Genomic DNA, 12,379 nt, shown 5'->3' on the forward strand with positions numbered 1-12,379 from the left:
TTCATTTGGTGCTGTTCAGTAGGGCTATTGCAGAGGGGATGAAGGATATTTTTGTAGGTGTTTTTATGGGTCAGTGGTCCATTGAAACGCCTGCCTGGTGGTAGCAGCTGGAAGGTGTGATGGAGGGGGTGAGAGGGGTCCTCTGTGATCAGGTCGGCTTTCCTGATCACTTCACGGCTGTACAGCTCAGATAGGGGGGGGTTGGGGGCAGCCTGATTAACTATAGTGTGTTATGTGATTCAATGAGGAACGTGTCAGCAATGAATAGGTTTGCTTTCTAGAGCATTATGGGAAACATATCAATATTAATCATGCTTCAAATGACCTTATGAAAAGAGTTTTGGAAATAATAATTAAAAAAAATAGTAGTAAAGTGAATTGTCTGAAACATGAATGACTGTAAATATCTGCTGCGTGACAGTCCTGTTTCACGAAGCGTCTGGATGTTGAGGTACACTCGGTCTTTACAGTAGATCCTATAGGATCTAAGGTCATTACAGTATATTCTGTAGATCCTGTAGGTGTGTGGTCGTTACAGTAGATCCTGTGTGGTCGTTACAGTAGATCCTGTAGGGTCGTTACAGTAGATCCTGTGGGTGTGTGGTCGTTACAGTAGATCCTGTGTGGTCGTTACAGTAGATCCTGTAGGTGTGTGGTCGTTACAGTAGATCCTGTGTGGTCGTTACAGTAGATCCTGTAGGGTCGTTACAGTAGATCCTGTAGGTGTGTGGTCGTTACAGTAGATCCTGTAGGGTCATTACAGTAGATCCTGTGTGGTCGTTACAGTAGATCCTGTAGGGTCGTTACAGTAGATCCTGTGGGTGTGTGGTCGTTACAGTAGATCCTGTGTGGTCGTTACAGTAGATCCTGTAGGTGTGTGGTCGTTACAGTAGATCCTGTGTGGTCGTTACAGTAGATCCTGTAGGGTCGTTACAGTAGATCCTGTAGGTGTGTGGTCGTTACAGTAGATCCTGTAGGGTCATTACAGTAGATCCTGTGTGGTCGTTACAGTAGATCCTGTAGGGTTTGGTTACAGTAGATCCTGTAGGGTCGTTACAGTAGATCCGGTAGATCCTGTAGGGTGTGGTTGGGTTACAGTAGTTCCTGTAGGGTGTGGTTTCGTCACAGAAGATCCTGTAGGGTGTGGTGTCGTTACAGTAGATCCTGTAGATCTTGTAGGGTGTGGTGTCGTTACAGTAGATCCTGTAGGGTGTGGTGTCGTTACAGTAGATCCTGTAGGGTGTGGTGTGGGTACAGTAGATCCTGTAGGGTGTGGTGTCATTACTGTAGATCCTGTAGGGTGTGGTGTGGGTACAGTAGATCCTGTAGGGTGTGGTGTCGTTACAGTAGATCCTGTAGGGTGTGGTGTGGGTACAGTAGATCCTGTAGGGTGTGGAGTGGGTACAGTAGATCCTGGAGGGTGTGGTGTCGTTACAGTAGATCCTGTAGGGTGTGGTGTCGTTACAGTAGATCCTGTAGGGTGTGGTGTCGTTACAGTAGATCCTGTAGGGTGTGGTGTGGGTACAGTAGATCCTGTAGGGTGTGGTGTGGGTACAGTAGATCCTGTAGGGTGTGGTGTCGTTACTGTAGATCCTGTAGGGTGTGGTGTGGTTACAGTAGATCCTGTAGGGTGTGGTGTGGGTACAGTAGATCCTGTAGGGTGTGGTGTGGGTACAGTAGATCCTGTAGGGTGTGGTGTGGGTACAGTAGATCCTATAGGGTGTGGTGTGGGTACAGTAGATCCTGTAGGGTGTGGAGTGGGTACGGTAGATCTTCTAGGGTGTGGTGTGGTTACAGTAGATCCTGTAGGGTGTGGAGTGGGTACAGTAGATCTTCTAGGGTGTGGTGTGGGTACAGTAGATCCTATAGGGTGTGGTGTGGGTACAGTAGATCCTGTAGGGTGTGGAGTGGGTACAGTAGATCTTCTAGGGTGTGGTGTGGTTACAGTAGATCCTGTAGGGTGTGGTGTCTTTACAGAAGATCCTGTAGGGTTGTTACAGTAGATCCTGTTGGGTGGAAGCGTCCAGGGGGGCAGAGGAGGTGGAGGTAGCTGCGCCGCCCGCTGAATGGGAACACACGCAGCTCAGGGTTTTGCACGCGGAGGCCAGGAGGCAGGGGTTGAGCTGAACACTGAGGGGGCAGCAGGGCTGGTACCGGCTGCAGGGCACCCACGGGTTACAGAAGCTGGGCACGCTGTAGTACTTGGTCAGCTTTTTGAGGACCCGTTTACCCAGGAGGTCTTGGGGCACCTCCGGAATGTTACTCAGCTGATCCGCCCCTGCGGACGGAGGCGGGGGCCGCGTCTTGGCATCGCCCAGAGGAGGAACAATGATGGGGTCTGCAGGACCGGGCGCCGCCTCAAAGTCGAACCTGGACCAGGGTGCGGTGAAGGCGTGGGGCAGCGGCGCGCTGCTGCAGCTGAGCGACCGCATGGGCCTGCGGGGCCGGCTCCAGGCCTTGTCGATCCACAGCTCCACTTGGGCCTTGTCCAGCGGCACCGCCGGGCCCCCCGTCCTCTCAGAGCGGGTCTCCCCGGTCTCCACACTGTCGGCCCGGGAGAGGACGCTCAGCACCTCGTCCTCCGCGGCTGGCGGGTCCTCTAGGCCGGTCTGAGGAGGGTTGAGCTCTGCGAGGAGAGCGGAGGCCGTCCTGGAGATGGTGGCCCAGTCGGAGAGGACGTCCTCGGCCGTGGTGGACTGCGAGGTGACGGTGAAGCGGATGATGCGCTTGGTGTGGATGTCTGCGGGGATGAGGTACATGGTGCGGGAGGCGGTGAGCCGCCGCAGCAGCTCCTGAGTCACCGCGTTCCCTCCCTGAAGAGAAGGACACTGGATACCTCACTACCGGATACCTCACTACCGGATACCTCACTGCCGGATACCTCACTGCCGGATACCTCACTGCCGGATACCTCACTGCCGGATACCTCACTGCCGGATACCTCACTGCCGGATACCTCACTGCCGGATACCTCACTGCCGGATACCTCACTGCCGGATACCTCACTGCCGGATACCTCACTGCCGGATACCTCACTGCCGGATACCTCACTGCCGGATACCTCACTGCCGGATACTTCACTGCCGGATACTTCACTACCGGATACTTCACTACCGGATACCTTACTACCGGATACCTTACTACTGGATACCTTACTACTGAAGACTTCACTACTGGATACTTCACTACCGGATACTTCACTACAGGATACTTCATTGCCGGATACTTCACTACCAGTAATTTTACAATGATAATAAATAATGAATCTTTGTATTGCACTATGACAATGCAATGAATCCATTGTCATATCGCAACACGCATCGCAGAAAGGCAAAATATCACTATGCGATATTCCAATATCGTGCAGCGATCAGCACATTGTCGATTAAGGGCTTGAAAAAAAAAATGAAATGAAACCGAATTTCAAATGTGAATAACATACTAGAATATGACATATGATATGTAATATATTGCCATTTTCAAGCTAGATTTGTTACAAACAAAACCATTTGTACGCAACAATTTAGATGTTTTTAACAACTCAAACTCAAAGTTAAAATCAAAATACATCAGTTTGAATGCACAGTGAACTGTTTTAAATACCGTCAGAGCAAAGACAACCAGGCCCAGATGCCTCTGAGCAGGGATCTCAAAGTGAGGATCCTTCCGGATTTGAGATTCTAGCAGCTTCGCCATCTCGATGCCCTGAATCCAGAGAAACAAACAGATCCTGAAACACCACACCCTCTAAAGCATTGCTTCTATTGGTTTATAAATATGTGGTGTGTTAATCCCTTTGAGACTGTATATGTGATTAAGGACTATACGAATAAAATTGAATTTTATTTCAATTTTACAAAAAACAAAAATATACAAAAAACGAAAGAAAATACTTTAAAACAATACAACATACATGTCTGACATGAGCCTGCAGGTTGTTCACGCCGAAGGATCGCATGACGAACCAGAGCTTGAGGGAACGGAAACGCCGGCTTAGTGGAATCTGCCAGTGCTGTAAAATAAGAGACCGCCATTCAACAAGAGAGCACAAAATGGGGGCTGGATTCTGGAGTGGGTCGGGGGGACATGGGCTTCGTACCATGAAGTCGGTGGCGGCCTGGGAGTTCTCATGCCTGAGGTAGACTGGGTCAACACTGAAGGTCTGCTGGAGCTTCACCTTGTCCTTCACCCTAAACCAATCAGGACGGGGCAATGAGCTTCACCCTTTCAATGGGAATTTATACAAATGTCATGTCTGCAAGTTTTTGAGCTGACTCACCAGAAGGCTGTGCAGTCGAAGTGAACCATCATCCACTTGGAAGGGTTGAAAACAAACGAGTTAGCGAACTCGATGCCTTTCAGAGACCAGCGCAGCTCGGTGCAGAAGTAGGCGGTGCCCGCGTACGCAGCGTCGACGTGGAGCCACAGGCCCTCCTCCGCGCCTGCCAAGCAGAACCCACAACGCAGAACCATCGACACACAGAACCCACGGTACACAGACGTACACACGCTGTTAGCACATCAATCGGTTGAACCTGAGCATCCATATCACATGCTCACATTAAGCAGGGTTTTAAGGTTAATGTGTTGCGGCTGTGTGTTGTCTGGGTTAATACACATTCTAAAATGAGAACTTACAGATAGGCCCCAACTCATAGAGGTTGTCAAAGGCACACACTCCCGTGGTTCCCAATGTGGCGCACACCTGTTCCACAGAGAAGAAGACTCAGGCCAATCTAGTCCTTTATTAAGTGATAATAGATTCAGCAGGCGGTCAGTACGTACCAGGAAGGGGACAAGTCCCAACTTCCGGTCTTCTTCAATGGCTTCTTTCAATGTTTCCCCTCTCAAAGAAAAATTTTCATCTGTCGGCAGAAATCTAATCTTCACCAGAGAGATCAGCCCAGCCTTCTCCACGGACGAGTGGGCCTGCAGAGACACGTATCACAGCACAGCCGTTCATACTCTCGTATATCACAGAAGAGTCGTTCATACTCACTGTATTACAGCAGAAGAGTCATTCATACTCAGAGTATCCAATGTCGTTCATACACACGTATCACAGCTGTAACATAATTCACACATTCATACCAACACGCCACATACTGTATGTCCTTGGCGACTAGAGAGGCTTCTTTCCCATCCTAGAGAGGCGTCCGGCCCAAATAAGAAGAATTCATTCATGTACCAATTGTAGAGATACGAGTGGCCCAGGTGTTCGAGAGACCCAGAAGCTCAAGGCCACAAAAACAAGTGTAATTCCCGCACATAGCCACAAACAAAGTTGCAATGCCAACGTAGCCACAAGAGAGCAGCATAGTGACACACACGAGTATCCAGGAGGCAGCACCATGCTTAGCCAATCAGAGCACATAACTGAGTCCATGCCTGCCCAGTAGATAAGTCACAACACATAGCGCAGGGGGCAGAACGCTCCAGGTAATCCTTCAGAATGCCCTACTAAGTGTATCACCACATGTGTCTATACAATTCCCCTCCTTTTGCTTCATAAAGACTAGTCCAAAACTTTACCAAATAAAGTGAGTTAAAGCGATCCTGACTCGGCAGACTTTTTCCAAAATGCTATGCACTACTATGCTATGATGTTATATAGTATCATAACGTAGTGAGTCAGCACTGACCTGGTCAGAGGCGTACGCCACCAGCCGTGAGTTGAGCACTGAGTCGTCCACAGGCTGATCCACCTCAGCTTGGAGCTGTAGCAGCCGGTCTCTCCTGGCCGCCAGCAGAGCCACCAAGGTGCTCTCACTCACCGTGCTCTGAACACAGGGGACCGGAGGAGCGGAGAAGAGTACAGAAGCTGGGCACGCTGTAGTACTTGGTCAGCTTTTTGAGGACCCGTTCACCCAGGAGGTCTTGGGGCACCTCCGGAATGTTAGAGTCAGTGGGGTCGTTCACCTAGCAGCCATCTTGGCTTCATCTGGGAGCTAAATGCTAACTGAGTGGAGGAACTGAACGGCAAATAAGGCCAATGCATCTCCCTTCAGACTTCTCAGCAGCTTTTTGTGACGTGTTACTTTAAAACAGGCTATATGTTACATCTTATGTTAGCTACGCTTACATTTTAGATTATTATTTAGCTAGCAGATGCTTTTATCCAAAGCGACATAAGTACATTTGTCAGAAGAAAGAGAAACAATATATCACTATCAGTACAGTAAAGATGTTCACAGAACCAAGTGCCAAGAATTAACAATCGCTAGGTTTACCAGCTCACAACTCACAGCCTACAGTAGAATATGGTGCGTGTGCATGTGGGCGTGGCGCGTGCGTGTGCGTGTACGATACCTGGATGATGCCCCCCCCCACGCTGTCCGGGTGGTGGTGGAGGAAGAAGGGGGGAAGCCCGAGGGCTTTGCACAGCCAGTCCATCACATTCATCTCCAGCTCTGTGCACGCAGGACTGGAGGCCTGTACAAAGGCAACACACACATTGTAAAGGTCAGTATTTCCTACTGTTGATTGTTTGATTGCATGATTGTATGTATTAGAACATAACACGGGTTGAATGGTGCCAAATTAATTATTGATAATTAATAAATTGACGAATAGAAACCAATAGCCTGTATGACAAAAATGTGGAAAAAACATGGTGTTGCGCTTGTATAGCGTTACATACCCAGGTGAAGCCGATACAGTTTATGGCGTCCGCCAGCATGTCCCCCAGCATGGAGGGCCACGACGTCAAACTCGGGTAGTAGGCGTGCATGTGGGGACTCTGCCAATGAACCACCTGAGGAACAGCAGAAGAAGGAAATTTACTCCAGCGCTTTAACACCAATTAACATTCAATTGAGTGAGCGGCTCTTTTAATTAAAAGAGACAGCGACTTTGAGTGAAGGTTCGAACCCCGGGCATGATGACACGCTCGATGTCCTTGAAGATCGAGTCCCAGCTGTCCGGCTCGGAGGGCGCACAGTCGGGGAGCAGCTCCTTCATGTACCCCGGCTTCACCTCCGGGATCACCTTCCTGTCTCTGATGGAGCCCAGGTACTCCGTGATGTAATCCACTAACTCTTTCGCTATTTGGAAAACAGACACGTTAACTACAATTCAAACGTTGTTACCTTTTCAGAACTTTAAAAGTGGTTCTACATTGCAACGGTACATTAGGCCTGTGAAGAGGTCAATCGCATTGGAATTAAACGGAATTCTACCTCTACGGTTGTATTCCTCTGCGTCCATTGTGCGAGTGAGTGCCTGAGTTCTGTCCACAAACAGACGAGGAGATGCAAGGTGGAGGTAGGTGTCTGCGGTGACGCTGATGGATTGGATGTTTGGATGCTGTGGATCCCGGCTTGATATACCCCACTATGGAGGGCACGCCCTCGCTGAGTGACGCATGGAAGCCTTCAAAAAAACATTATCAATTTCCTTTTTTTTTTTCTATCTATAATGTTCATGCTTTTATCTTGCCTTTTTTTAACAAATAGAAACCTTCTCCCTTCTGTAGGCGTATTGTAAATAGTGCAAAAGAAATGTCAAAACAACAAATATAGGTCTACTTAACTTTTTAATTTACATTTTAACAAACCTACATAAGTGATATATGTATATATATATATATATTTACTATATATTTTAACTTGAGTGACTGATCAAGGAATATGGCATTCAATAAACCTCTTATGAGGCCAAAGAACAAACGTTAAAACCTGAATTATCCCACACATTGTTCAGACTAATGCAGTGTCACTATTCATTTGAAACTTTTTGTTATTCTGTAGGCCTACTAACATCAATTTTGTAATTATTAAATGTGAAAATGTGAATATAGTTGTCTGTTTACTAAACTGTAATACAAAATGGGCATAATGGTCTGCATTCGTATAAAGAAACGCTGTAGAAAGGATGTTTGAATAATCCCAACGTCTGGCCTGTTAATTATGCCCATTGAACATAATCATATGCCTGAGTGATCCTCCTCACAAATAGCTCAAATGTGTGACCATGTCTTGTGTCATTTCCATGTTCCTTGAGGTGCAGGTGTTTTCACAGCATGCATAGGCCTATTGCATAGTGGATAAAATAGTAGGCTATTGTAACTAAAAATGAACAGCTCTATGGGACAAAGCAATTGCGCTGGTGAAACCGTTTTGATACAACAAACATTGGTATTGCATATCTATTGTTTCCTGGGGTGTATTGGGCCACAGCAGCGGAGTGCTACCGAGGATGTTTGCAGTGGACAATGATTAAAAACAAACACAAAAAGCACAATGAATGAATGAGTCCGTCCTGAGTGGAGAGGAACGGGATGAGGAGGGGATAAGCTACGTAAGGCAGATTTCAAATCTCCTTTCAGGCCCGGACAAAAGATGAAGCAGCACCTGGCGGGTTCACATTCCTGGATGTTTGCTGTGCATTGTGCTCAGAAGGACTTGGGTTTACGCAGACGGACCGCAGGATGACGCGAACGGTGGACTAAAGCAAACACGCTCGAAGGGATGATCACCACGCCTTATTATGCAGCCGACAAATATCATTAGAGGAACAATTGCAGATATTATGGATTTAAATAAATGGTCAGATTAGGTTATGTGCTCCAACCTATTTATAAATCACTAGCTAATAACATTTAAAAAATTAAGACCTTAGACCTTAAGTCTGGGAAAATAACTTTTTAAGAAAGATACTCAATAGGTTTTGAACTATAAAAAAGATTGGACTGCCAAATCTCTCCAAATATTTACATTCACATTTAAATAACCTTTTTCTTCTAGTCTCCCTAGCTACTGCTGTACAATGTTATCCAAATCTGAGGGCAAATGACTGAATCCAGAGAGCCAACCTTAGCGTTGTGGCTCTTCGGATTGATGTAAAGGACCTTATGTATCTTTTGATCCTTCTCAAAGAAAGATGACAACACAAACCAATGACTTCAAACATTTGCAAGTCTGATCACACAAACAGCACGGCTACTGAAAAAACGATGTTTGCGATGGGAAATAAAGCAGAAGACAATGGGACCATTGAGTTCTGCCCATCCTTGCTGACGGCCGTGCCGAGGCTGATGAAAGCGGCTTTTGGTAATTGCAGTATGGCTGCTCTTTAATGGAAGTTTAAGTGTGGACGCATCACATGGCATCAAAGTCAGTTCTGTTTCATCGCAGCTTCTGTTTTGATGCTTTTGTTGAGATACAATATGAATAAAATATTGAGAATGTCTCAATAATAATAACTGCTGGATATATGTGTAACGGGGGGGTTAGGCAGGACCCAAGTGCACAGACTGACAACAGTGACAGGGCAGTCCAAAGGTTTATTGCTGGCACAGATGATCAGGATCGGGCAGGCAGAGTAAACGGGGGCAGGCCAGAGTTCGGGGGCCGACAGGCAATCAGGTAGACTGGGGGTTTCGTCGGCGGGCAGCTAGTTGGGCAGGCGAGGGGTCGGTATCAGGAGGGCAGACAGGCAGGCGAGGAGCAGGATACAGGGAAGCAGTCAGGCCGGCAGGGACTCGACAACAGGCGGGTGGTCAGACAGGCGAGGGTTCGGGAACAGGCAGGATCAGCGTTGTAGAAACAGTTCTGGAGTTGCGGGAAAGCTCTTTGAGTAACGAGAGACGAACTGGTAGAGGCTGAGTGGAGAGAGGATTTATATAGAGGGAGCACAGGTGAAGGTGGTTGGGTTAATTAGAGGAGATCACGGTGGCAGGCAGGTGAATGGGAAAACCAGGGGCGGACCATGACAGTACCCCCCCCGGCAAGGGACGGCTCCAGACGTCCTAGATCGAACAGGGAGGGTGGAGGGGGCCCGGAGGAGGGTTAGAATTCCTCCGAGGCATTGGAGATTGCGTCCTCCGTAGACGAGGTGGACGCGACATCCGAGTGCCTTCTCCTCGGGAGGTCAGAAGAACCACCCGCAGATGGAACCGTAGCGGGCAGACGAGAGGACGGGGCAGGTTGGTCAGGATGGGACCAGTGGAAGACAGAGATGAGACGCCACGATGAAGCGAGCCGGGATCCAGGAGTGCTCCTCCGGACCGTACCCCTCCCAATCCACCAGGTACTGTACCCCACGTCCACGGCGGCGGGAACGAAGGAGGCGCCAGACAGTGTACACCCGTCCGCCGTCGACGAGCAGAGGGGGAGGAGGCGGAACGGGAGGAGCCAGAGGGCTCCCCTGGACGGGCATGACTCTGGAGACATGGAATGTCAGGTGGATCCTCATGGACCTAGGGAGCCGAAGGCGTCCCGCCTCCGGGGTAAAATGACACGAGTGATGGGGAAGGGGCCTACAGACCTGGGGGCCAGTTTGCGACTCTCCAACTTAAGGGGGAGGTCGCGGGTGGAGCGGTGGCAGCGGCAGCGTGGCGGTCCGCGGATTTGGTCCCAGGTGCATCTGCAGTGGCAAATGAGGGCTTGTGCAGAGGCACAGGAGGACTCCTTCTCTAAGTCGGGGGGTGGCTGATAAAACTTCAACAGACACCCGCCTTCAAGTGAGTTAACGTTTGTCAATCGAGTAGGTCCAGACTCTCTGTGCAAATGAAATGAAGCACGAGTCTGGTAGGACCAGGCTAGGTCTACACAATACTCTACATTATATTAATTCTAATAATATTCTCTTAATGAGCAATCCTACCTGCACACTCTGGACCTGTGGGCTCATGGTGCTTGGTGATGCATCTTGTATCTGAGACAAGACAAAGTTTGTGGCCAGTTATGTGGCGTTGCATCATAATATTATTTAAATTATGTAACGTGAGGTTAGACAGGCTATATGTTACAACGCCAACCAATTCATTGACTTGATAGGCTAATTAATTCACTTGAACGGTGCAGGTAAAGTTGCATTTTGTTCAACATCTTGTCGTACCCGTATCGTTTTCATTGGTCGTTTTAGACCGCGAGCACGTTTGATTGAAAATGCTGCCGATTTTTGCACATTTGGCTGCATGTGTCTCCAGGGCTTTTCTCTTTTTAATCCTCGCTTTTCTGCGCCACCTTTGCTCTTTTTATTTTCCATGTTGCATTATTATTTTCCTTGCACGGACGTTGTGCACGGACGTTACGTCAGGCTGCGTCTGCGTCTGTTTCTTGTTGGTGGCCGTGCCCTTAAGCTGCGTCCTCGTCCCAGTTTCATTGACATGATCAAAAAGACTGCCAGCTCCCTGATTTGATGACAGATGACAAAAGAAAAGAGCTGCAAGTGGAGACGGCCCAGCGACAGCGGTAACAGCATACACGTGATACCCACTCAGTGCCATGACTGAACACCGGCACAAAATAAATAAAAATAATAATTGAACACCGGCCCTCGCAGCCCAAAAGTCAGACCGGCCCAGCGGGAATTGTCCCAGTCCTCCCGATTAGCCACTCCGGGCCTGGGCCTGTGGATGAGCTGGTGAGGGTGTTATGCGCATACTCTACCCACACTAGCTGGTCGGACCAGGAAGCCGGATTGCGGTTCACCAGGCAGCGAAGGGTGCTCTCCAGATCTTGGTTCACCCTCTCGGTCTGTCCATTGGACTGGGGATGGAAGCCGGAAGACAGGCTGACGGAAGCCCCAACTAGGCTGTAAAACTCCCTCTAGAAGACCGACGTGAATTGGGGCCCCCGATCAGAAACGACATCAATAGGCAGTCCATGGAGGCGGAAGACGTGGTGGAGGGCCATTTCCGCAGTCTCCCTGGCAGAGGGGAGTTTAGCAAGGGGAATGAAATGGGCCAGCTTACTAAATCGATCGACGATGGTGAGGACGACAGTGTGGCCTTTGGACGCAGGTAGACCAGACACAAAGTCCAGGGAGATGTGCGACCAGTGACGATGGGGGATGGGCAATTGATGCAGGAGGCCGGCTTGTGGGCGGCGAGAGGTCTTATTCCGGTTGCATACAGGGCAGGCATTGACGAAGCCCCGGACATCCTTCCCCAGAGACGACCACCAGAAGCGTCGCTGCAGGAAGTCCCGGGTCCGCTGGATGCCGGGATGGCAGATGGGCCGGGAAGCATGCCCCCACTGGAGCACATCCCCACTGGGGGTGAAGTGCCCAGAAGCAGATCGATGGCACAATCGTAGGGACGGTTAGGAGGCAACGAGGTACCCTTAGCCTTATTGAAGGCTTCCCTCAGGTAATGGTAAGCTGCAGGGAACCCGGAGATGTCCGAGGCTGGGGCAGGAACGAGGGGAACAGGCGTCCTGAGACAGGACTGCTGACAGGTCACTCCCCACTCCCAGACGGAAAAAGTAGACCAGTCAATGTTGGTGGTGTGCCTGCGAAGCCAGGAGTAACCCAAGATGACAGGCTGGCTGGGTGTAGGCAGAAGCAGGAACTGGATGGTCTCCCTGTGGCCCCCCGGCAGGAGCATGTGCACAGGGTTTGTCCGAGAAGTTACCATCCCCAGCACGTGTCCATC

At 49.4% G+C, this 12,379-nt stretch overlaps 1 protein-coding gene across 1 annotated transcript; it reads right to left on the reverse strand.

Moving 5' to 3' along the window:
* Positions 1-1,755: 1,755 nt before the first annotated feature.
* On the reverse strand, positions 1,756-9,968 carry hdc (histidine decarboxylase). The gene is made up of 12 exons (XM_060072349.1): positions 7,179-9,968; positions 6,871-7,043; positions 6,641-6,754; positions 6,310-6,432; positions 5,643-5,780; positions 4,786-4,929; positions 4,639-4,705; positions 4,280-4,442; positions 4,100-4,190; positions 3,914-4,012; positions 3,604-3,705; positions 1,756-2,813 (listed from the first exon to the last, which is right to left on the reverse strand). Exons 1-12 carry the CDS (start codon positions 7,204-7,206, stop codon positions 1,995-1,997), a joined length of 2,061 nt encoding a protein of 686 aa, XP_059928332.1. The 5' UTR covers positions 7,207-9,968; the 3' UTR covers positions 1,756-1,994.
* Positions 9,969-12,379: the final 2,411 nt, after the last annotated feature.

Source organism: Gadus macrocephalus, chromosome 14, assembly GCF_031168955.1.
Source record: "Gadus macrocephalus chromosome 14, ASM3116895v1".
Taxonomy (NCBI): Eukaryota; Metazoa; Chordata; class Actinopteri; order Gadiformes; family Gadidae; genus Gadus; species Gadus macrocephalus.

Bases quoted from the DNA above. Each gene is read 5' to 3' on its own strand.
- hdc (XM_060072349.1), bottom strand. From the start codon at position 7,206: ATGGACGCAGAGGAATACAACCGTAGAG. The intron at 6,433-6,640 runs GTATGTAACGCT...GCCTTTGTACAG, and splicing joins ACTGTATCGGCTTCACCTGG to GCCTCCAGTCCTGCGTGCAC. The intron at 4,443-4,638 runs GTAAGTTCTCAT...TCTGCTTGGCAG, and splicing joins CTATGAGTTGGGGCCTATCT to GCGCGGAGGAGGGCCTGTGG.